At 40.8% G+C, this 25,365-nt stretch overlaps 2 protein-coding genes across 7 annotated transcripts in view; both read right to left on the bottom strand.

Moving 5' to 3' along the window:
- Positions 1-3,943: 3,943 nt before the first annotated feature.
- Positions 3,944-6,934, bottom strand: LOC109982700 (trace amine-associated receptor 1-like). Its single transcript, XM_065962257.1, has one exon. The coding sequence runs from the start codon at positions 6,808-6,810 to the stop codon at positions 6,067-6,069; it is 744 nt and encodes a 247-aa protein (XP_065818329.1). The 5' UTR covers positions 6,811-6,934; the 3' UTR covers positions 3,944-6,066.
- Positions 6,935-9,909: 2,975 nt separating this feature from the next.
- Positions 9,910-25,365, bottom strand: part of lrch1 (leucine-rich repeats and calponin homology (CH) domain containing 1) — a 66,948-nt gene continuing 51,492 nt past the window's right edge. For 4 of the 6 annotated variants that reach the window (XM_065961858.1, XM_065961859.1, XM_020631975.3 and 1 more), the window contains 3 exons: positions 24,506-24,643; positions 23,594-23,671; positions 16,349-20,570 (listed from right to left, as the gene is read on the bottom strand). In XM_065961858.1, the coding sequence (XP_065817930.1) occupies positions 20,277-20,570; positions 23,594-23,671; positions 24,506-24,643 (510 nt within the window). In that variant the 3' untranslated portion in view covers positions 16,349-20,276. Of the gene's footprint in view, positions 15,351-16,348; positions 20,571-23,593; positions 23,672-24,505; positions 24,644-25,365 lie in introns of those variants that run through there. The other 2 variants (XM_065961860.1, XM_065961861.1) reach the window with 1 other exon arrangement.

Below are 25,365 nucleotides of genomic sequence, written 5' to 3'. Positions count from 1 at the left end.
ACAGACTGAGTTTTTCTCTCCGACTTTGCTCAGATTTTTTCCTGCCAGCGTCCTTGTAAAAAGTCTTTGTGAAGTCGGCATGAGCTGATGTGAGCTGCGAGGGAGCGGGAGGCGTTATGATGTTCATATCACCAGACATGTTTGATCTTCAAACACTTGATCATTCATTCTCTTCTGTTCACCACAATATTCTTCTCCACTTTGTTTATACTGCAAATACATACATTTACACGTATCACCCAAAACAAAGACAAAAAAAAAATAGTTGTCGGCCATCTTTGACTTCCACTGCGTCTTTCTTACCCCCTTCCAATCTAACAGGGATAGTCTCTTGCTGTGAGGTGCATGTGTGAATAAACAACCCAGGAACATTTAGACATTTTCAGGTGTTCAGTTTGATAAACTGATATCTATACAGGAACCACACATTAAAGAGTTTCCATGAAGCAAATGATCCTGAGCAGCGGCTGGCAGATGAACGAGTCTCTAAAGTCGCACTCACACTAGGCTCAGCTTCTCTGTACCGTTCTGAAGCACGGTTGCCACCCCCCCTTTCCCCGCTGGACTGCACTCACACTGCTCCAGGACTAACCAGGCCTGAGCACGGTTACTTCTTGATCATAATACAACACATGCATGGCTTAATATGGCTTGTATAGTAATTTTACTCATAGCTTTTCTTTTTATTTATATCTGCACCTTATTTTTCTATGTAAATACTTGCTGCTGTTTTAAAACCTGCACTACAACGAGCCAAATGCAACAAAATTTTGTTCTTATCTGCACTGTAAAGTACAAGTTTGAATGACAATAAAGAAAGTCTAAGTCTAAGTCTAAGTCTAAGTCTAATGTGTCAGTCGGGTAATTTAGAGTCACCAGTTACCCTAATGAGCATGTCTTTGAACTGTGGGAGGAAGCCAGAGAGAGAGCCCACACATGCACGAGGAGGACACACAGGATAGTCTCATAGAGTGAAATAAAGCCATTGTTCCCAAATATAATTATCTCACATTACAATTAAAGAGTTTGTGAAAACGTATGAAGTCAGTGTGGGATGCTCCTGTGAGTTAAATACTTCTTTTCTTGTATATTTTATATCAAAGGTTAATCTGCCTGATCGTCCAGATGTGAGCGGGTGCACAGAGTCAGAGCTCCACTCACCTGGAGGAATGTGTGACACACACCTGTGTAATCTTTGGTTTCTTTGTAAACGTGGAAGAGGAGCAGCGCTGCACCAGATGGCAGCACGTGGTGATGACATAGATTACCCATGAGTCTGTGCAGCATGGCGTCTGTTTGTCTCACAGTGACCTGCTTGGGTTTCTTCACCGACCGCAGACGGAAAGTTCCCTTCAGTCAAAGTTTGTGATTAGGGAATTTTTTACCAATTTTTAATATGATGCTCTGGAGGAAAAGTCTGCACAGCCTAACCTTACACTTCTGATAAAGAAAACTTACCTTCAGTCTTTTGATTGTCTCTTCTGACTTTTTTGATAAAGACTCAACTTTGAAATGTGTTTTTTTTTTTTTTATTAACAATGCATTCTTCATGTTTCTGATGTTGACACTTTTTGTCAGCAGGCAAGGCAGGCAGCTGCTTTGGGCCCCATGCAGGAGGGGTCCCTCGATGCATGATAAGCATTAAACCACCTACTGTTGTTGCAAATTTTGCAGCAACAGTAGGAAAACTCACACTCATCTCCCTGCCAAGTGCTGCATGCATTAGTGCTGTAAAAACCTAAGTTTGTCAACCAAAGGAAAATGAAGAAGAATTCTATGTCTGGGAGTGAAAAACAAGGAGAAAAGAGGAAGAGGACTAAGCATGGGAACACCGGCGGACAATATGGTTAAAGGGGCCCCCAATGAAACCAAACAGACTCTGCCACTGCTGATGTGTACGTCATGTGTTTGTGTTCTAGGATTATATTCAGTAAGTTCTCCTGAGTCCTGAGTAAGGTTGAAGTATTTTGATGTTCTTCTTTATGTTTTTTATGTCCAGTCTCTTCATGTCCTGGCTGTGAAGCTGCTCTAACTGTTGTACAGTCATTTCCTGTAAAGCATTAACACAGCATCTCTCTCTATCTCCAGCCTACTTTTGATCCAGCCTGAGGGGACTGAAGGTTGTTGTTTTTTTTGGACATTTTTAAAACATTTCGGACTTATCTGTTCAGCAGTAACATGTCAGTGTTGTGTGTCTTTATTTAACCTCCTGTGAGTAAAGTGATCTCTGATCTGTTGAGCAGCAGCCCTGCACTAAAACAGCGGGGTTGTTCCTTTTGTCAGCAGGCGACACGCAGGCAGATGGAGGAATGTGCAGCAGCAGATCCAGACATGTCGACTTCAACACACACACACACACACACACACACACACACACACACACACACACACACACACACACACACACATACACACACACACCACAGAGGTGTGTTCAGACGCTGCTGTAGGTGTGGTGGAACATTGTTGGCTTGATGTGTTTTTAGGTTTAATTCAAACTACTAAATACTGAATGACTGCAGCAGCATGTCAGCTCTCTGTTTGTCAGTGAATCTCTCATGTTACTCTACAAAAACTCAAATCTTACCTTTAGTGTCCTTTGTCTAATTTCACTTCAAAATCTCATTACACATAATATGAGCCACAGTCGCCTGTTTATCATTTAAATATCGTTTATCGTTAAATAAATGTTTATCTGGACTTCTCAGCAGGGGCATGTCCAGGATGTTTTGGGGTGGCCCAACTGGGCAGTGACTTTTGCAGGGCTGGCCTGAAGTTTGATGTGTGCACAAAGAGGAGAGAGAACTAAAACAAAACCAAGATACATCCCATTACAGCTATAACATTTAGGATTTCTCCGGCTTTAATAACTGTTGGAAATATTATATATATATATATATATATATATATATATAAAACATAGGTATAGTACATTTTTCATTAATTTAGATACTTAAGTGGAAAAAGAAATCAACATATTGTGTCTTTAAGTGTCAGATTTAGTCATGTTGAATGTCTGTGTCAAATGTCCAACAAACCTCCTCCTCTTGTTGAACATTATGTCCGTGTTTATTTCTCTTTAAAGACATATTTCTACACACTGTAATTACACTGACAGAGAGCTGCTGCTGCTGCTGTCTTCAAACGTGTTCAAACCTGAGGTAAATATACAGCCGAGGGAGATCAGTGTGTGTGTGTGTGTGTGTGTGCACTCAAAATCCAGATGACACACTCAGGAGGGAGACACTCTGTCCCAGCACTTACAGAGAAAACAGGCATGAGCAAACTAAACAAAACAAGAGAATACAGCACATTCAGATAGGTGTGCACGTGCAGCACTGTACAGAGAGGCAAACAGAGACCTCTAGTGGTGGAGTGGGAACTACAGCAGCTGATATTTGTCACAACGCCAACAAAAACAAGACCTTTTCCCTGCTTTAGTTTGAAAAAAGTGAAAATAAGTTCATGTCAAATTGAACTTTTGAACAGTATATGATAATGTCTTATTGGTATGTGAGATAAAGATTAATTAGATCTCATTTTCATACTTTTTTTGTTTTATCTCAGCTGCTTGTAAATGTCTGTGATGGGAAAACAAAGCCAGCAGCGCCATCTAGTGGCAGGTCTGCAGAGTGTTTCATAAATAACAGAGCATGCAGGGAGTTCAGTTAAACTCCGAATAATCCTCCCAATGTCTCAGTTAAAAGAAGGTGAATATTCTGTTTGTGAGGCGGTTGAAACAGTGACACGTGTCAGAGGGTCTCTTTACTTTTACAAACAAATCAGAAATCATCTGATTAGTTGGGTGGATGCAGCACATCAGATCCCTCACTGTTTACTCTGTTGTAATTATTATTAAGTTGAAAGTGCAAATGGAGAATTAATTCAACCAAATATTTATTGATTATTCAAAAGGAAGTAAAATGACAACTGTCTCCACCTGTGTTTGATTCTCTCCGTCTGTTGATGGAAGTCTTTTAAGAAATCAGTGTAGATCTTTGTAGTATTTGTCAAAGAAGAAGAAGAAGATATACTTTATTAATCTCTTGAGGGGAAATTACATTTTCACACTCTGTTATCGAGACATGCTGATGGTATCAAAAAGTACTAAAATCTTGGACAATCATGTTTACTGAAAGTTTGTCAATGTATTTGTGAGACTTAGACAGTTTGACATTTCAGCCAAACCAATGTGGTGTGTTGGGCACCACATTCTGAAACCTGCAGAGGTTAGTGTCTCCAGCATTTTTTATTTGCTTGTAACTAGTGAGGGCCGATGTGTTGATGGTGTCGTACCAGCAGATGGCAGGATTTGTTTTACTCTGAACTGTTTCTCGTCCATCAGTGGACACTTTGAAAACACATCAGTGAGTCTGAGTTGGACAGTATTAGAGGACAAAGTAGTTATTGAGGGAAGCAATTTTAGTTTATTCATCTTGTTCACTTGAAGCTGTCCTAACGTTTAAAAAACAATGAAATACTTAATTTATAATCACAAATAACCGAAAAGATAAAGCAACTGTCTTCATCTTTAGAAACACAAGTTAGTATTTTTAGGCTCAGAGCAGCAACATAAATCTTTCAACAGTTTGTGTAAAGACCTCACAACTGGACTGATGTGATCCCCTTTCTTGGTCTTGGTGAGGACACATCAGCGTTCTGGATCAGCTGCAGGTTTCTGACTGATGTTTTAGACAGACCTGTGAAGACTCTGTTACAGTAATCAAGACGACTAAAGATAAAAGCATGGACACGTTTTTCAACATCCTGCTGGGACAAAAGTCCTCTAATTCTTGATTTATTCTTCAGGTGAAAGTAAGCGGACTTTGTCTTATTGTAGGTCTGAGTCCATCATCACACAACCATAGTCTGATTTTAAAAAGACGATATTCAAGAGTTCTGTTCTGAGTAAATCCTCCAAACACAGATCAAGAACAGGAAATAAACAGTTCCTATTTAAGAGTTTCTTCCTCAGAGTATATCTCAGAAAGTACGTCATGATTAAAAACGAGATAGAAAGACAATCATTAGGAGATAGTTTCTCTCTGCAGCATCAAAACATTCATTGTGATTTAATCAACAAGAATCTTTGTCTGATTGAAAGACGACATGTAACAGTTCTTTCCTCTGAGTATCTTTTCAATTCAAAACAGGACAGTTTGAGTTATTGTCTGAGTATGAAAAAGTTTAATTTCATCAGGAAATGCTTAAAAAAAATGTAAAATGAGGGTTTAATGTGTCGTAAAGTCGACAAGGATTTCCCCAGACAATTGTTTGGCTTTGACTTATTCAGGGAAGAAGAAAATAGACAAGTTACCCCCCTCATGCCGCGATAAAGTGATGACAATGAGAATCATTTCATCAAGCACATCATCAAAATGAACTTTTTAGATACACCAAATGTTATAAATGATACAATCTTGATGATCGATATGATGAAAAAGCACCAAAGCTTATAAAAACAACATCTATTTTATCAAACTGGGACACAGGAGAGGGATGAATTTCTTCCAAAATGTGCAGACAAACTTCTGCACACTGACAAAATTACACAAATACATTGACAACTTTTTGGTTTGCTTGCAACTTTTGAGAATTGAAAAGAAGAAACGAGCACCTTGGACTTCTCCTTTTGGAGCCTGGGTATCAATATTGTTTGGTTTGTACAAGTATGGAATCAAAGTTTAAATATTTTGAGTATCCTGACAACCAAACACTTCAGTCAAATCTACAACTCTATTCACTTAGCAGGCGCTTTTATCCAAAGCGACGTACATCAGAGAGTAAGCACAACACAAGCAAGGATCTAGAGAGGAGGAAACGATGTCAGTAAGTGAAAACGATCAGCTTTGAGTCTGATTGGACACACAGGTGCTGACAGGAAGTGACCAGAGGCAAAGCACAACATTGACGGCTATCCTCAGCAGCAGAAATAGACGTACAGATTTCTCATTTTGTACTTCAGACAGAAAAACAAAAGTAGAATTTCACATCCAGTTTTTGGATTTAAAATTCAGAAACAACCTCTATTATCACATCTCATCCTTAAGCGACCCCTCAGCCTCTCTACAGCATTTTGGCCTCACGGGAGCCAGGCTGCAGGATCTGCAGAGTCACAATGAGTTTCACTGCTTTTCTAAACCAGGGGTAAAACATGGCATATATCAAAGGGTTCACGCAAGAGTTAAAGTAGAACAGAAACACCACAAATGATGAAAATGCATCACTGAGCACACTGTCCCCTGCAAGAGACAAGCTGTAGTATGGACAGAAACAAATCAGAAACACTACGACAAGAACACCGAGAGTCCGGGCTGCTTTCAGCTCCGATTTGTTCACAGGGAGAGCGAGTGAGAGCTGGAGGGAGACGGCTGTAACATGAGAGCGCATGGCTCGAGCCTGAGACACCGCCACAACAAACACTCTCATGTACAGGAAAATGATGGCAGAGATGGGAGCTATAAACGACAATACAAGATCGACTGTGCCCGCGATGAAGTTTAAAAAAATCACACATTCCCCGGAACAGGAATTATACCTGCCCGGTTGACTGAGATCGTCCTTTAAAAAGAGAGCGTTGTAAATAACAGAGCAGAGCCAGCACAGACAAACACAGAGCTGCACTCTCCTCTCTGTGATTCTGCTGGTGTAGCGCAGAGGGTCACAGATAGCAACGTAGCGGTCGACAGATATGAGAACCATGTCTCCTATCGAGGCGGAGGTGATGATGAAGGACACATAACTGTACAGGGTACATATGAGGTCACCGAAAAACCAGCAGGAGGCACTTAGGAGGATTTCAACAGGCATCAGCAGGAGGCCCACGAGGAGATCTGACACAGCCAGAGAGAGGAGGAGGATGTTAGTGGGAGTGTGGAGCTGCCTTGAGAGGAAAAGAAGAGCAACATTAAAACAACAAAGTCTACACCTCTGACAAAATGAGCATCATTACAAAAAAAAACAAAGTGCAAAACTGTGCGGTAGGATTTCGAATGAGAAAGCAACTTTTGACATTTTATAAACAATCAGCGTGAAGAGGATCTGAAAAATAACTCTGTGCCTGAAATGAGAGACTGAGATGATGACGAGCAGGTTGAGAGCCACGGTGAGCAGGGAGATGGAGCACAGCACGATGTGAAGGATCAGTGCTTCTGGCCAAGTCGTCGTGGGCTTAGTGCAGGAGGTGTTGAGGAGTTGAGGAAAGCAGAGCTCTGCTTCAACCTCTACCTCCATCATCTTCTGCAGACAGCTGCAGCTCTGGCAGCTTTCTGGACAGAGCTGAGCACATATATCAGATTCCCCATCGCTTGTATTCTCGTGATTCCACCCAGTTTCTCTCTGGGCCTGACCTCCTATGCCCCGCCCCCCTACAATGCATATCACATCTTCACCCTGTCTCTGTCCTTTCTCTACTCTGGTTTTCTCTACTCTTGGCCCTTGCTCATCTTTGTGGTAACACAGTATGACATCACTGTGTTGGTAATTGAAATACCTTAATGTGCATGCAATAAGCAATATTTGGACTGATCAAGTGATTATTGCTGCTAACATTGTTTGTAAGGCTCTTCGGGTTTGCACAGAACTGGAGTGACATCCAGACAGTGGAGACTCTAAGGTCTGTCGGGGCCCTAAGCAAAAATTGATTGGGGGCCCCTCCAAACAACGTTCATCCGAATTATGTCCCCCAGTGTCCCAACGCTTACTCATCTTACTCTTTTTTCCACTTTCTTTTTTCCCTCCCACACAGATAATTCCTCTTCATTGTCCTTTGGTTACTTTCATTGAGAAACTTTGGTTTTATCAGGAATAATGCATGTGATGCTTTGCGGGGCATGGCGAGGGGGTGCTGTCAGATGGGGCCCCCTTAGAGACGGTTACTACAGTCATTGCAAAATTTTCACATTTTTAACCACTGCTGTGGCTCAACGTCTTTCAGCCCTTGGGGGACCCCCACTGGCCTGGGGCCCCGAGCAGTTGCCTGCATTGCCTGTTGACAAGCAGCGCCTCTGCGTCCAGATTGTAACCTTTTTATGTTGTACGAGCTACATCCTCTTGACGGTCATGAGTACTGATTTACAGCTCAAAGCAGGACCGGAGTCTATGCATTCTTCATTTGAGTCGTAAATGCTGACTTTGTGACAAGAAGCCTAATGACCTCAACATAGATATCAATTTTGGAAATGCTTCGAAAAAAGGGAGAGAGGTTTGAACACAGAAAGGTTTACAGACCGATGCAGAGCTGGCTAAACACTGAAGCTTCAGTGTCCGGGACATGGCAACCTGGTGCACATCGACGCAAAGGAGGAGCAGGGGGAAACAGCCCTCTCTGATGTTTTGAATGAATTTGGACTGCAGTACCCATTTTAAACACTAGGTGTCAGAGCTACATATCGCTCCTTTAATATTTCGTCCTCGTAAATCTGCGTCATGTCCTAGTATTTACAGTGTGGGAAGAATTACAATTGGTTAAGCAATTTTCCTCATAGCAGACCTGGTCCACTTTTTGCCGCTCTTACCACAATGCTGCTCTAGGAAATGACCTTGGTCGGCTATATGGGCATGCTCACTCACTCACTCACTCCGCTCTCCCTGACCCTGATAACAGCAGGTGAGATGACAGATAATTCAGGTACTCTGAACTATCCATATATTTAAAGTTTTTCTGGGGAGATTGTTTGCGGGAGGTGCGAGCAAAAAATGTCTCTTTTGATAGAAGTAAAGGTTCAAGATTGCCGAGCAGCGGTGTGAAAATGGTCTTCTCGTATCATAACAACAGACTACCGCCGCTTGCTGATATGGAGAGTTATTTCCTCTCAGGCATGCGCAGAATGTACGTGGTGGTTAGCAGTCGGCTGGAGTCTTTGTGGTGTTCTAGTGGAACATTTTGGCCAAAACAAAAGGCGACGTGAGGCGGCATTCGTCGCCACTAGTTCTTTGCCGTCTGCTTGGTGTGTCAGGGCCTTAATGGTATTTTAGGAGCTTCCAGCAACTTGCCATGCACCCTGCATACAACCAAATGGTTCTGCCTAAACCCAGTCCATATAAACAGAAGCTGTATGAGAGAGGAATTAAACCGGGCTATGGTAGAGTTAACCCGCTCTGTAACCCAACATTTCTATGCCAAGCAAAAGCTGATTGCAATGAACTGGTCCTTCAGTTGTTATTCAAACATAGGTCAGACTTAGAAATAAATATGTCCATGTCAATAAAGGATTGGCTTTATGTCAATAGGTCATGGTTGAACTCCACAGTCTTTCTGTGGTATATTGGTACCGCAGGAGCTCTGCTCCAAAATCTCATCAGCTCAGATTCCATCCCAACAGGAAAGAAAACGATCAATGCTCAGCAACGATTGCATCATGTGTTGATGAGCGCTGTTTGCTCTGGCATGTTTTTCTTCACACCTTTGATGAGATGACATCATCACCTGACGCTGATCCATGCAGGTGTGAACCTGCCGTCTTCAGAGGTTCAGCACGCCGCCATTAAATCAGCTGCAAAGTATTATTCTGAGAGAGTCTCTTGGGACTTACCTGTGTTTGTGTTTGTTACAGGTGTACAGGCAACTTTCAAAACAACATGTCAATGATTAATTGCCGCAAACAAACACTGCTCTGTTGAGGGATGAATCCCTTTGAGGGCATTTGATGACATTCTGTATATTTCTTGTTCCCGTTTTCGATGTTGGAGAACCACACTGTCCATCAGATACCGTTGGGAAACAAATCCATGATCAAAACTAGAAAAATGTAATCTGTTTCTAAAATCAGCAGTTTGGTTTGGTTTCATGCTGGTGCTAAAGAGTGACATCTACTGGATCAAAAAGTCACACATTCTTCCTTGAAAGAGAAATAAAGTATCTACCTGTGTTCATGCAGTAAAACAAACAAACAATGAAGCGAAGGTGCGTTTGTGTTTGAACAGTCTTTACTGATAAAGTGGTGAGAAATACACAGTGCATATTTACAGTATTCACAGCAGTTAAGGCGACATTAAAGGGACATTTCATGCATTTCAATTTAAGCTGCTGTACAACAACTTACACAAAAAGGTTCCACAAAGAGTTACAAAAAGGTTTTCTATTAACAAACCTGAAAAGAAGTCACATCAAAAATAAACGTCCTCGCCGTCAGAAAAGTACAAAATGTGAGTACACCGAGATTCTTTTTACAAATGATGAGACGTTTAAAAAAAACCAACACCACTGCTTCGTTTGCATCACATTTACACATTTACATCAGCGTCACATTTTAAAACCGTTCTCTCAGATTAAAAGGGATTTTTTTTTTAATTCTCAGTTGCCAAAACAAAGATATAAATATTAAAGTGCAGATTGTGTCGGGAAGCAGTCGCTCACGTTTTTTATTGCTTTTCCCAAAAAACACAAACGAGAATAAAAGAAAAACACGAGGAGTGAAGAAGTGTTGAGACAGATCAGAGACTCCCTTTTCATTTATCCTGCAGCTACATCATCTACAAATCCCTGACACCATCACGGTACTTATCATTTCAGCAGGCGTTCAGATTTCATCATTAGAACTAAAAATCAGGAATGTGAGAAACATCATTTACTGCTCTACTTTTAAATCACAAAGTGTGGATTCATGTGTGACATCACTCAAGAGCTGATGAGTTTTAAACAACATCACATGAAGGAATAAACACATGAACTCATCACTGCTTTTTTTTTCAAACATTATTCCACTGCAGGAAACCTTTGTGATAAAGATCTGTCGTCATGATTCCAGATTGTTAAACTTTGAATACATCACTAAAAATATCAAACTACATCGATATCTGTTCATCACCACGGCAACAAAAATAGAAGTCCTACAGGCATCCTGTATCGGGTTATTTCTTGTACTAAAAACTGCAGACAAACTCCTTCACACTGTCTAAATTGCACAAAAACATTGGTTAGGTTTTGGTCCAAAAATGTTTGTATACACGTTTATTTCATAAGAAATGTGGCTCAGTGGTAGAGTCGGTCGTCCCTCAACAGGAATCAGGGGTTCAATCCCCAGCTCCTGCAGACACATGCCCGATGTGTAGGCAGGAGCTTGGGATCGAACCCCCTCCGATTCATCCTTGGGCAAAAAACATTCATACGCCGCCGAAGAGGCAGCGGGAGCAACATGGGGTGGAGTGTCTTGTGGCTGCAGGAGCTGGGGATTGAACCCTCGACCTTCCAACTGAGCCACAGCCGCCAACAGGTGTATGAATGGATTAGTTAATATTCTGATGGTCTCTTTACTCAGCAGCCTCTACCATCAGTGTGTTAATGTGTAGGTGTGACCTGCGGTGTAAAAGCACTTTGAGCAGTCAGAAGACTAGAAAATAAATATATAAGCTCAAGTCCATTTACCATTTATAAAAAATTGCAGGCAAGCATTTTGGTACCGAAACCTTGAAAATGTTTTTGTTCATTTTAAACAGTGTGAAGGAGTTTGCACACGCACACGTTTATTTCATAACAAAGGTAAAAACTCGTGCACACTGTCTGATTTTTGCACGGGAACATTGCCAACATTTTCTGTTGTTGTTCTAATGAAGACAGTTTGCAGGACTCCTTCCTCCTCTTAGCACCTGTCCTATGAAATAAATGCATTTTAGAAAAGTATCAGAAGCTTTGACAACTCGAATCTGAGACAGTGGATAAAAGCTCATTTAAATGAACTTTAATCACAAGAGGACATGTTTGTTTTGGCAACTTGCAGATCAATCAGAGGAAACCTGAATCGTTAAGTTTAGACTTTGGATACTGAGCTGCATCTTTATTTAGACTAAAACACAATATTCACACAAACACGCTCGTCATGTGGTCTCATTTTGGCTTTCAGTAGAAGTTCGACGTGATCCCTGACCTGACATTATTTTGGATTTAAAGGGGCAGTATGTCAAAATCTCTTATTGCACATATTTATATACTTTCCAAATATATTATTGCAATGAGATGTTTCTAGATTATATTTTGTATAACTCACTTTGCTTTGCGCTTTGATATAACCGTTGTGGCTGTGTCAGTATTTAATTTCTACTGGCTTTGACGTATAATCACACTTGTAACATTTGAAATAGAGATCTGAATGTTCAAGTGAAATGTGTTTGACACATAAATGACCAATAAAAGAAAACGTCCAAAATCTTTAACCACTGACTGAAGCTGTGGAAGTTTTCTCACAAAGTCACTCGATTAAGGAACATGTTGAACAAAACCGTTTTTAGAAGATTACGCAGAAAGTTCTACACTGTTCAGGTTTTTAAGTATTTAGAAACATTTGTGTATTTGTATATCTGCACACTGCTTTTTAATTTTAGGAGTGTCGTTTTTTAAACCACTTAAGTTATGTTCAAATTAACCTTTATTTAAATAGGTTATAATAATTACTTACTGCCCCTTCTTGGTTTAAAAACACACGCACGCGCACACACACACACTCAGACGCACACACAGTACTGACGTAGCAGGTTGTGGTATGAAGCATCATCAGTGTAGTAAATCCACCCTGAGTTACAGAGTCTCACACAGCTGCAGCTCTGACACACACACACACACACACACACACACACACACACACACACACACACACACACACACACACACACACACACACACACACACACACACACACACACACACACACACACACACACACACACACACACACACACACACACACACACACACACACACACACACACACACACACAGAGAGTGCAGGCTGCCTTAACTCGTAGTGTTTGAACTGTTTGAATATTTGTTCTGAGCTGTCGTGGCTGCAGCTGTGTAAGATCTCCTCCTCACCGACTCTGCACCCTCCTCATCCTCACATATAAACATCTAAAACACAATTATGATATCAAGCAAGTGTCTCGGAGTACGGAAGCTGATGGGGGACAATATGTACATGTAAAGAAAGCAGCTGTGCAGAAGATATGGAGTGTAAAATGTAAAGCTCAGTGTGTTTTTTGATGTGTGGCTGATGAGAGTTAAAGGAGCATTCTGGTATCTTTTTAAAAACTGGACATGAAGGATTATGTTGCAGACATTACAGCCTGATTCTCTGCCACAGAAATCTACCGGAGAAAAAACCCCCAGAACATAAAACTACTGGTCCCAGTTTAAAAGAAAATATGAAAAAATCCTCCTTTAACACCTCTTGTGTTTTGGCACAATAACAAACTGAATCTCTTGAAGAAACAACCAAAGTGTGCAGAAACTGCTGAAGTAAGAACACTGAAAAAGTCATAAAAACCTCCAGACCCCAACAAAAACAACCCGTCAACAGATTCCAGGTGAGAAAAGAGCAAACAGAGCTTTAGACCTGGACACCTGTCGAGTCAAAAACCGACTCAGACATGGGTCAGGGGTGTGCAGAGAGCTCCACACAGTCTTAGTAAAACTTTAAAAAACAGACACAGTTATACCTAAAATATATTAGAGAAAAATATTTTTGGGATATTCTTTTTTTTTTTTTCAATGTTTACAACAACTCAAACCGCTTCTCTTTATATTATAAATACCTTTTTTAAGTTTAAATACAAATGGTGTGAAAAGTCTCCCTCCAGGTTCAGAATGCATATTTGGGTTTATGTTACTCACACAGTGCAGAAAGTTTGGAGCTGCAGCCTCAGGAGGAGCAGATCTCTAACCTGTACATAAATCACCGATCATTAAGACTGCATGACGGAAAACCTACTGCTCACAGAACTGATGTTAAAGTGTCCCTGTACCTGTTTGTGGATATCAAGGCTTCAGGGAGGAGCAAAACCTACTGGATCTTTAGACTGACACCAGAATTATAGACTTTCATATGGCTGAGGTTTCTGCCTCTTAAAGGTCACAAATTCTCCTCCTCTTCAACCAGTTTAAATAAGTCTCAGAGCTCCTCAAAAACATGTCTGTGAAGTTTCTTGTTCTAAATCCACTCTGATCCTGTATTTGATCATGTCTATAAACCCCTCTATTTCAGCCCTGCTCAGAACAGGCTGTTTCTGTGTCTGTAGCTTTAAAAGTAAATGAGCTGTGTCTGACCCCCAAGGCGGTTTGGGCTTTCTAACTCCATGTCCTATTGTTTACGGGGAGAAGGCAGACTCAGAGCGCAGAACAAACACCTAGCTTTGGGAGTGTCACCCACCTGTGGGAGGGGTTACTGCCCTTTGTGATGTCATGAAGGGAAAATCTCCAAACGGCCTGTTTGAGCAGACATTTTCTGAAAAGTGGAGCAGGCAAAAGACGGAGAGGATGGACTTTTCTCATCATTGGGGGTTGTAGACAGACTAGAGACACATGTTAGTGTTAGAGAAACATGGTGAAGTGGATTTAGCAGAAAATGGGACCTTTAAAGGAAGTTTCCTCGCTACTGTAACTCTGCTAAATGTTATTTAGAGCTCATGATGGATTCATGTTGGTTCTTTACAGATAATAAATCAATGAGTAAGGTCTTTTACTTGCTCTTTTTATAAAGTGTCTTGAGATAACTTCTGTTATGAATTGACTCTATACAAATAAAGATTGATTGATGATTTTAGCTAATATGTGCAGAGATCTTTGGCGCCACCTCTGGGGGGCACCGGACTCCAGGTGGGGAACCAATGGTCTCCATCTGCTCAGTTTTTTGTGTTTTGAGAAAATATTTTTAATAAATTGGCATTTCACAAATAAAAATTTATTCATAAACAGATTTAAAATTAGTCCTAAAATGTTTTGTACGGCGTTTATAATTTTTCAGACTAAATCAAAACTAAAATCTGAAATATTTAAAACTTTCTTTTTGTGACATTTTCTGACTTTGAGCCTTTTTTTGTTTGCTCTCACAGCCACTCCATTACCCCCCTGAATCTTGACACAAACAGGTTCAGGACTTTTTGAAAGAGAAAACTGAAGATTGAACTAACAGGCTGTTTTGTTTCCTTTCTCTGACAGTTTGTGTCTCTTTTATGAAGCTGAAGTAATGAGGTTCATTTTCACTCACGGCCTTTGGAAAGTAATAAAAAAACATTGATGATGAGAAATGAACCAATCAGATTCTGCTCAGCATCGTCCTGACTCGTTAATAAACCCATAAAAACTCATTAATTTGTGAATCAGTAATGTCCTGACTGCTTGAGTTCCCTTAACACCGTTTTGCATCCTTAAATCTTGTCACACAGTGTGTCACTGAGAGGGCTGCAGAGTGAGCACAGAGGCGCTCCACGTGTGGGGTTTGTTTCTCGTGGCGGTGCGTCGCTGTAGCTCACGTTAGGAAGGCGTGCTGGGGGGAGCCCCGGTCCAACAGAGCCTGCACCATGACGCTGACCTTCACCAGACCTTTCTCCTCCAGGATGTGATGGGGGAGACACAGTTTATCCTGAGAGGGGGGAGGAGAGAGAGGAGAGGTACAGGTGAGCGTGGAAACATAACGTGTGCTTCAAGCAGCTAAATAAAGATCTGACTGTCTCATCTCAATTTATGCAGAAATGAATGATGCTGCTTTTATAGTGTTCGTGCGAACCACTAAGGAGAAGCTCCTGATTTCATTATACAGCTGTTCAAGATTCTTCAAACATCTGTCCTGACACACTGGGTCTTCAAAGATACATGATGTGTCCAGGAAGTAGCCACATCCATGTTTGGAAGAGATTTGGGTTTATTTTCATTCATTATCAAACACATAGAACTGGAAATGTGTTAATTTGTATTGAGTGTATAAGAGTGTCGTTTGCAAGAGTGACCTGTAATGACTCAAAAGTCCCCCAACAGGATTAGAGCAATCAGATGAAATTTGATCTAAAAATCAAGTTGTTCAAAATAAAATCAAGAAAGGATTCATAATCGGATGGATCAGGTAATCCAATCCTGGTTTTGATACAGATAAAATGTCCAGTTTGTGTAGGATTGAGATAACTCTGATCCAAACAATCAGCTGGGTGTGTTTGAAGCTGTTTGTCAGGAGGCTTAAGGCCCGCCTTTGCTCCACCTCTTTACCTAGACCAACTTAGAAAAACAGTCAGCATTTCCAATATGGCGACCGTCATTGTTGGACTTCAGAACTCCTCTTCAGAAAAAACAGGTGACGTCACTGAAACTACGTCCATGTTTTATATAATATGTTTTTTTTGTTCAAATTGTGCAAAAACTGAACTTTAAGGCTTCATCTAAGGCTATATTACAGCCTGGATGCTAATCATCTGCTCTGCTGTGTATGCTAACAGACATATAGAAGAGTGGAGTTGATATTTGTCATCCCCCTCTTTGTATGAAATTAAAATCTGTTGAAGCATCTTTTGAAGAATTTCTTATTTTCAGGTCATGTTAGATGTTCAGTCCTGTTGACCTTTGGCTAAAACAAGGACAGCGTAGAAGAGACAGCATCCCAACGTTTATTAACTCAGTCTTTAACGCTGTCAGAGATCATACACAAGTCATAATAAATGTATTCATTAAACCCGTCATACATTCACATCGGCACAAAGTGAAAAAACCTCTACGGGAAATGTTACAACAAAAGCTCGTGACTCGTGCCAGAGTTAACTCAAAGAATACAAATAAAACATCCTAAATATTCACATTCAAAACATCAGTCATTTAAAGGCAGAGTGCCAGAGAAGACGTCTCTGTTCATTCTGTTTCAGCTGCTCATGGTCGGGCAAATTACGTTATTTGGAACTGTTGTGGGCAGAGAAAGAAAAAATCCACATTCCTCAGTTTTTAGTTGCTCTCAAGATTAGTGATTTTCCTGAACCGTCTATGATAAACAGCTGAAGAAGACTAATAAATCTATTTATTTTCATAACATTATCTTGTGTCTTTAGCCCTTCAGATTTTCTCCAAAAACAGTCACATTGCATTTCAGGATACAATGCAGTTACTCAATATAAATTAAAAAAAGAATAAGAATACAAATGAAATTCACATTTTTGTTAAAGCTCCTGTGAGTAACTTTAGCTTTTTTGTTGATTTTGGCACCCCCTGTGGAGAGATTTGTACCCCTTAACACTTTACTGAAACATGTTCAGGCATAAATAGGCAATGTTTTAAAATAAAATCTCCTCCTGCTTTCTAAGTGTGGTTTCACACGAGGGACCGGGGTCCAGATCTGAGTACACTTAACCCCAAAGTCCGATTCATTTAATCAGTGTGAAGACTAACGTACTGAACTCAGGTACTGTGCCCAAGTCCGCCTGAAGAGGTGGTCTCTGGCCCTGGATCCACAGGAGCACAACCATGCTCAAACAAGGAAGTGGACCACTATATGACATAACTCTAAACAGCTCCTGTCGCTTTAAAAAAAACGTCATATCTGCGCAGCACGGGCCCATTTATTTTTCTTAGCTGCACAATGAATGTGGAAGTAGGAAAAAGGGTCCACAGTTAGCAGGATGGAGTAAGACTTTGAGTGGTTGCCATGGTTGCTTTTTGCTGCTCATTGGCAATTTTGCAAACTATGTGCATACTGCCCCATTCTGTATGCGACTGTATTTATCCATCACCTACCCCTCTGGCAGTGGTTTCAGGCATTACAATGTACTAAAAGGAAGAAAAAAAAAAGTATGCTGATGATCTCATTCCTTTTTTTAGGTCGTATGGAGACATCAGCATTAATTTCAGTCAGTCTCATAACCAGCCAAAAAAAAAACACACAGTAGCTTTAAGTTTGAAAACAGCAAACCCAAATTACAGTTTTTAGTAGACTATTTTCAAAGCTGATTAAATGCAAATTCAAAGTTAGACTAACAGACTAGTCTAAAGGTAAAAAACAACACTCAGAACAGTCAAAATTAAGCGTAATCAGTTTTTCTCTGCGGGTAAACAATGTTACTTGGCTAACGTTAGCCATGCTAGCACCACCAGCTTCTGGTTCTCCCTGCAGCTTAACAAACATGCCTGTGCTCTGGTCGATATGTCAGTTTTACCTGACAGTCTTCATACAACTTTATATTTATTTCCTAGATCAAAATACTGACAAACTGTGATGCTCCTACGACATGCCATCCGTTCACTGTGCTTGTTTACATCCGGGTAGTAGAGCGAGCGCAGGCCCATTAACCGGATGCCTTTAATTGATTATTCATTCTGGAGCCGACTAGCGAGGGTGACGACTAGTAATTACACACATCTCTAATTTAAATAATTCAGTACTTGGCCTCTTTTTGCTCGTCACAACATGTCAAAACTTTTTATATCAAAATATAACCATTAGTGCATTTCTATAACGGTGAGAAGCTGAACGTTTCTCATTCAGGTACCGTGTGCTTATGAGAACAGCCATGAAAATAAAACTTATTAGCTGAAGTAACTCTGGTTATACAAATGTGAAGGAAATAATTTTATATTTAAACACGTTTGTAGCTAAAGTGATCATCTTCTTTAATGTGTTAGCTTCACTTTTAAACAGACAGGCTGCAGCCGAACCATTTGGAGCTATTCTGGAGGTCTTCATCACTTCTATATGGCATGTCTATAAAATACAGAAAGTTGTATTCATTCTGAGGTTAACTGTTAGCTTTACAGTTAGATAAACCTAATATTTAGCATGTAAACTGTCTGCTGACTGATATTTTTAAGCTTGTTAGTTTCTTGGAAAGCTAACCATCATTTCAATGAAGCTAGCGTCCATTAAGGTTGTCTAAATTTTCCATACTTCTTTGATACCGCATGTTTTAAAGCAATATAACCTCTTATTTTATTGATTGAAAGTCTTACTTCATAGGAGAGGAATGAAAATTGCAGGCAAACTCTTTTGCACAATTACGTACAGAAGCCAATGTTTTTTTGCGCAATTAAGACAGTGTGCAGGATTGAATTGAAATTAAAAAGTACCCACTATTGGCCTTACATTTTTGTTGCCGTGGTATTAAAGAGGTATCGTAAGTAACAAAATCCCAAAGATGTGTTCACCCTCAGTAACTTTACTGGGTGTGGATCCCTCAACCAAAAAAATGTATCAAAAGTATTTCAGGAGAGGACATCAACATTTTAAATTTTCACTTTTTTGTTGATGTTTTGGACAGAATCTTTCTTCAGTGGCTTCAGGGATTTGCCCGAATACACCTGCGGCATTATAAACAAGTGGAAATTCAATAAATATATGTTTTGGTGTGCTCTCCTGACATACTTTCAATACATTGATTTTTACCAGTATCATATCAAAGTTTAAAGTTCTGGTATCGTGACAACCCATATCTTCCATAGATGAATTAATGTCAACTGACTACAACCAAGTTTTTGATGAGTCCTCCATTATGGTTCCAAATGGCTGCTGGGAGATTGGAGGTAACCAATCAAGCAAAGTCATGTTAGTAGAAACAAATCAGCTTTATGCTAAATAATCCATAAAACGTCTGAACACAATTGCATTATTTTTTTTGTCAGGGAGGAGGAAGAACTCCAAAAGTGGCCACCATTTTTATTCTGCCATCGTTCTTCCATCATGGTGTCCGAATCCTTAATGAACCAAAGAGTTTTCACGGCTCAATCAGGTGAAGGGAATAAGACTTTGTAAATCCTGCACGCATCAGATTATCTCTGCTGTTCAGCAGCATGTTGATAAGACATCAGAGACTTTAAGAAAACCTGCCGCTCCGTCTTGTCCTGTTTCTGTGACAAGTTTCAGTCTGTTTATTGCAAAACCACCGACATGTTTGTGAGCTGATACTTTTCAAAATGGCGTTAGGAAGAGAAAATCACATGGGATGAAGTGATAGTTTGATTTGTGGTTTGATGAAAAAAATCTGATTTATTGTGGTCACATGGGGTCGCCAAAATACCAGATTTTTTAAAACTTTGACAATGCTAGTCAAAATCAAATAGTATCAATACCTGTTGCCTGTAAGCCATCATTTAAATTGCAGACAAACTCCAGCAGATTGTCTAAAGTCTAAAATGCACAAATACTGGATGTTGTCAGTTCTTGAAACTGAAACATTGCCAACAGATTTGTTAAATTTAGACAGTGCTGTCTCGCACTACAACTTTCGACCCGATTCTCCATGAAGTTTTAATCCACAGACTTGAGAAAAGGGCGGGTCTCTCTGAATTCTTTTTAGCCTGGTCCAGGGACCCACCAGAAACTGTCTGATGCTTAAGCACATTCTGTTATAACTAGAATGAGATTATTTTATTTGGTCAGAATTGTTGATTTACTCTAACCCTGACGTTCAAAGAATGAGTTTATTTTGAGCATCATTTTTCCCATGTGACCTGAATGCAGCAAAAAAAAAAAAAGGAAAGAGGTGTGGCCTGTGCAGAAAGAGGGCGGGGCAGAGAGTTGACTGACAGGAGTCTGTTGTCATTGTTACGTGAGCTCGCTCCAACTATAGGCCAAGAAGAGCAGAACAAGGCAGAGGATGTGAAGCAGGCTCGAGCTAATAAGGTCCCAGATTTGCCATGCAGGGGGCGGGGTTTGAGTGGTGACAGAAACCAATGAGGGAGTCTCTGACACCGCAGGGTGGGCACGGTTTGGGGTCAAGATTGCCGCTTCCTGTTTCCTGTGCGTTGAGGTTGTATCCCGGGCAACCAGCGCCCGGACTGTGATGTGGACCGGCTGCAGGCGGCACTGGATGATGTCATAGGGCGAACAGAGGGAGGACTGGCGCCCCCAGGAAGATCAGGAAGATAGGGGGATTAAATGAAGGAGAAAAGGAGGGTCAAAGAAGGAAAGGAGAAAAGGGTGACACAAGCAAGAAGGGAATAAGGGAAGGAGGGAAAAAAAAAGTGGGCGACGAAAGGAAGGAAAGAGTAAAAGATCAAATAAAGGAGAGGAGAAAGGGAGAGACGGGGAGAGAGGAGGTAGGGTTAAAAAATTAAAGTAAAAAAATGATTCAGAAGATTGGAGGATAAAAACAACGTAATGATGAAACGAAGAAGAACAGAAATGTGAACATGAACAAAATTTGAAAAATGGAGGAGAATAGAATCACATGGAAATGAGAACAAAGATGAAGAGAAGATGTAGAGATGATGAAGGATATGTGATGATTGGACAAAATACAAAAGTTCAGTGTGAAATAATCCAGAGGAAAATGGAGGAATAGAAAAATAAATATGGAGCGTGAAGAATAGAATTTATGAACAATTGAGAGTTAAGAGTGGAGAAGAGAGAAAGGAGGTGGAGGAAGAGGGGGTGGAGGAGGAGGAGGAGGAGGAGGAGGAGTCGGTGGAGGAGGAAATCGTGGTGCGATCCAGCCGTAAAGTAAAGAGAAAGAAAAGGCAGAAGATTAAAACAATGGACACAAAGGTCACAGAGGAGAGAGTGTGAGAGCTGGTGAGGTGAAGCGGGGTGAGGAGGAGGAGGAGGCAGGCAGGTAGGTGTTGGTTACCATGGCAACAATCAGGGATGCTTACTGAGAGGATGGAGAGCAGGTGAGCTCCATCCCTCCCAGTGAGCAGTCCACGGAGGAGCCAGGTGCCTGTGCAGTCAGCCAACAGCGCAGCAACGTTAGCACAGAAGCTACGAGCACGTTAGCTGGACAAAGCTTTTAAGCATGTTAGCTTGGGGAAGCTGTTAGCACGTTAGCTCGCTGAAGCGTTTTCAGGGAAGCATTGAGGTGGTTAGCAACATGAGCACAGAGACCAGAGACAGTCAACAGACAGCAGCAAAGATGGAGCTAAGAGGTTCATTTACACCAAAACAAAAAAGTCTGCAGGTTCAACAATAACACCGAAGCTAGAAACAAATCTTCTGACATTATGTGTATGATCTGATGTCTTTATCACACACACACCTGTCCAGGTGTCTCACTTCAAAGGTTCACAAAAATATGAGCTCTTCTGTATATTTTACACTTAAAACAAAGAAATTAATTCCCCCAGAGGCACAAATCAAAAACAAATGAACTGTAAAAAGAGATGGAAAAATACGCTGTGTGAACGAGCTATGTGTGTGTGACCATGGCAAGAAAGCCATCACTCCCATCGACACCTTAAAGGACGATAGACGCCATGACCTTGGCGAGTTGAGGTTGGAAGAAGTGTTTAATATTCTGGTCTGTTTGTGCTAATGCTTGCTAATGTTAGCATCCTAGCACACATTCAGTTGTGCTGGCTCAACAAGTTAGAGATTTGTCTTGCTGCTGTTGTATTTAATCACTTTTCTTCAAAGCCTTCAGACACACTTTTGGAAAGTTTTCCTTCTTCTGGTTTAAGCCCACACGACTTCATTCCTGAGGTCGAGAACTGTACGATGCAGCTGAGTTAGCAGACGTTATTTTCTCTCTGGGAGCTAACTTGCGCTAACTGGCTAGCAGCCTAAGGCTAATGGTTAGTCTCATGAAAAGGTTGAACGAAAGAGCCTTGAAGACACTGAGCACAGTGACAAGCGACCAAGCTTCAGTAAACCAGTTTAAATCCGGCCAATCGACCGGCTGGTGTTGCGTCTTCACCGTTTCAGGACTCACTCAGATTTTTAACGTTAAGATCGGTTACAAACTCAGTTCATTTCAGTTTTACACCCCTACCTTTTACACATCCAGTCTGCACGCTTAGTCAACTCCAGTGCAGTTACACACACACACACACACACACACACACACACTCAGGGCAGCTCTGTTTAACACTACAGTCTTTATCGACTCCTGTCATGATGGAGGAAGCAGGGAGCCACAGGCAGCCATGATGATGATTCAGCGTTAAACGTCGACATTAACAAACCCGTTTAAAGCGATGAGAACAAAAAGAGGCAGGTAGAAACCTGAAACCAGAGCTGGGAGAACGCTGAGAGACGGTTTTTACTTAAAGTTAATGTGAAGGTAACTCTTTCATTCAGCAGTTCTGCTTCATGCTTGAAGCGATGTCAGGTATCCGTTCTTTACCAGGTGATTAAAAGGTTTAAACTGCTGCTGTCAAACATCAGAGTCATCATCAGCTGTGCTCCCAGATCTGCTTTACAGTCCAGTGTCGTCATCAGTGTCCTGCAAAAATCCTCCTCTTCAGTTTCCTCGTCACAAACAGACGTCAATCATGAGATAGTGTAACTGCTCATGTGAAATAAACTTGACTGTTTTCCACCTTTCAATAAGCAAACATAACATCTGTAAGAGTTTTTGCAGGACGCTGTCGAGGTTCCTTAAACATCTCATCAACTGAAGCAAAAAAACATTTTCATGTCAAACTTTAACTGTTGGATTTGAGCGTGATATCTCTGATATGAACTGGAGGTGTTTTCAGGTTTCGATCTTCTTTTTGCTTGTGTGTTGAATTTTCTGGATGCTAACTCTTTCCCTGGAGGTGATAAAAGTTTCAGAGTTTCTGCAGCTCGTCTTTAAGCCGTGTGTCACATCACTGCCTGCTGTAACGGTGATAAGTGTTCAAGCAGGAAGAAAATTACAAGAACTTATTTACTGATTGACAAGAGATGACCCGAGTCAAATTTAGCAATAATTAATTCATCTATTTAAAATGCAGTTATCAAATTGATAATATCCTCTGTTCTGACACTGTTTGAAAACTCCAGTAAACATGTTCAACCTTTCAGAAAATATCCAAACGTGTAACTTGTTAGAATTTCTGGAACAAAAGGAAAACCATGAGAACACCTCCAGTTCATAGAGGATACTTAACGTTGTCACCAACAGGGAGGAAGAGGAGGTAGAGGAGGAGGTTGAACTGTCTTACCTCTGGCACGCCGATCTTCCTGCAGGCGTCCAGAAAGTTCTCCACGTTCCTCCGACACTTTGCCATGCTGAGTTTGGGCTGAAAATAAAAGATGACACACAGACACGTTCATAACAAGGTTAGTTAACTTCTACAACCTCTTCAGCTTCAGCGCCCTTCATCCTGAAGGAGAAAATGTCGCTAAACTTTTTTATTTATTCCACTAAACAAAGAGTCCATTAGAATCTTCAGGAAGATTAACTTCCATAGCAACGGTAACTATGGAGCCTTCTCAAAATGAGCTAACCAGCTGTTATAACTCACATTGAACTGAACATCTGAATGAACAGATCCTCATGAATCAGAGAAGCATTTTTTTAAGCCTCATCATGACAGAGTCTGTGACTTTCTCACCCCTTCAGCATATTTAAAACACGTCTGTATCTCGACTCACACCATAAAACGTTTTGTGGTTACATCATGTCCCGTCATCAGTTTGGTAGATTTCTCTTTCATAACCTGCAGATTTTGTGTCTTATAACTTCTTCCCTTCCCGTTGTTATCCTCTCCTTTCTCTCTTCCCCCAACAGACCGACGTCAAATTATTCTTTCTGCGGATTGATGTGATTACAGTTAGTCCTCCAGAGTCTGTGAGAAGAGACGCGTCCCTAGCAACCGTCTGCTTTTCTTAGTTACAGTGAATTATTCTTAACAATGGTGAAATGTAAAGGAATATCAGACCGTTGATATGCATTGTTTGCCAATCAGAATGAAGTAGTTAACACTGTTGTGTAATAAATGATATCAACTTATAAACAACATTCTTAACTCCATTAAGTCACCAATAAGTAGAACAGTTGAAGACGGTCAGACTTCATATGAATCAGAGGATCATGAATGTTAATCAGGCTTCAGGGTGAGTCTGAGACGTACCACTGCAGGCGAGGGGACGTGGATGCTGCCCACTGAGCGCGGGCGGATATGATTGGCCAGATGACAGAGCACGACGCCGTCCATCAGAGACGATCCGAGGTCTTCAGGAAGGGCGACCTTCAGCCTGCTCTCGATGCTCTGAACAGGAAACACAAACAGGAGTGAGGGGTTGGCAGCTTAATGTGAAATAATCTCCTTGTGTAGTCTTTAACACAGATAGACTAAAAGAGAGTAGAAACTGACCTGCTTTAAATGAACAGTTTGACAAGGTCTCTAAATAGCCCATTAATTGGGTTGGAGCTTTACTTATGCAGATATGAAACTACACATTCTTTTGGCACATCAGCATCACGTTGTCATAAAATATAAGGACCCTGAAAAGATACTGAAGAAACGGAGGCCACACTGACATGGCGGAAATTGTCTCTTGTGGCGGAGGAAATGGCTTTGTTCCCTTTCATCAAATTCTTTCAGGCTAATGGCTGCTCTTCTGATACAACATCTCAGGATAATCATTTTTCAATTTATCAATCAATTTACAAATTCAATATTGTAAATAAATGACATTATTCTCATAAATTTACAACTCCAATCTTGTAAATGTACATTTTTAATCTAAAATTTTTAGATTTCATTTCTTTAACGTGGACCTAATACTCCGTCGTACTTTGAGGATAGAGGATGTGTTTTGTTTCACACAACTACTGAACTCTGCTGATCCCACATGAGGCAGAATGAGTGCCATCTAGTGGACTGAAAGGGAAGCTTTTCTTTTTGTATTCCTGTTCTAAAAACATGAACGAAGGTTACGTATGTAACTACGGTTCTATGAATTCTGGATGACCGCTGGGGCAGCCTCT

Source organism: Labrus bergylta, chromosome 13, assembly GCF_963930695.1.
Source record: "Labrus bergylta chromosome 13, fLabBer1.1, whole genome shotgun sequence".
NCBI classification, from domain to species: Eukaryota; Metazoa; Chordata; class Actinopteri; order Labriformes; family Labridae; genus Labrus; species Labrus bergylta.
Note: the sequence above shows the minus strand (reverse complement) of the source record. Positions and strands in the feature narration are given on the sequence as shown.

Excerpts from the sequence above, each read along its gene's own strand:
- LOC109982700 (XM_065962257.1), bottom strand. The coding sequence starts at position 6,810 with ATGCCTGTTGAAATCCTCCTAAGTGCCTCCTGCTGGTTTTTCGGTGAC.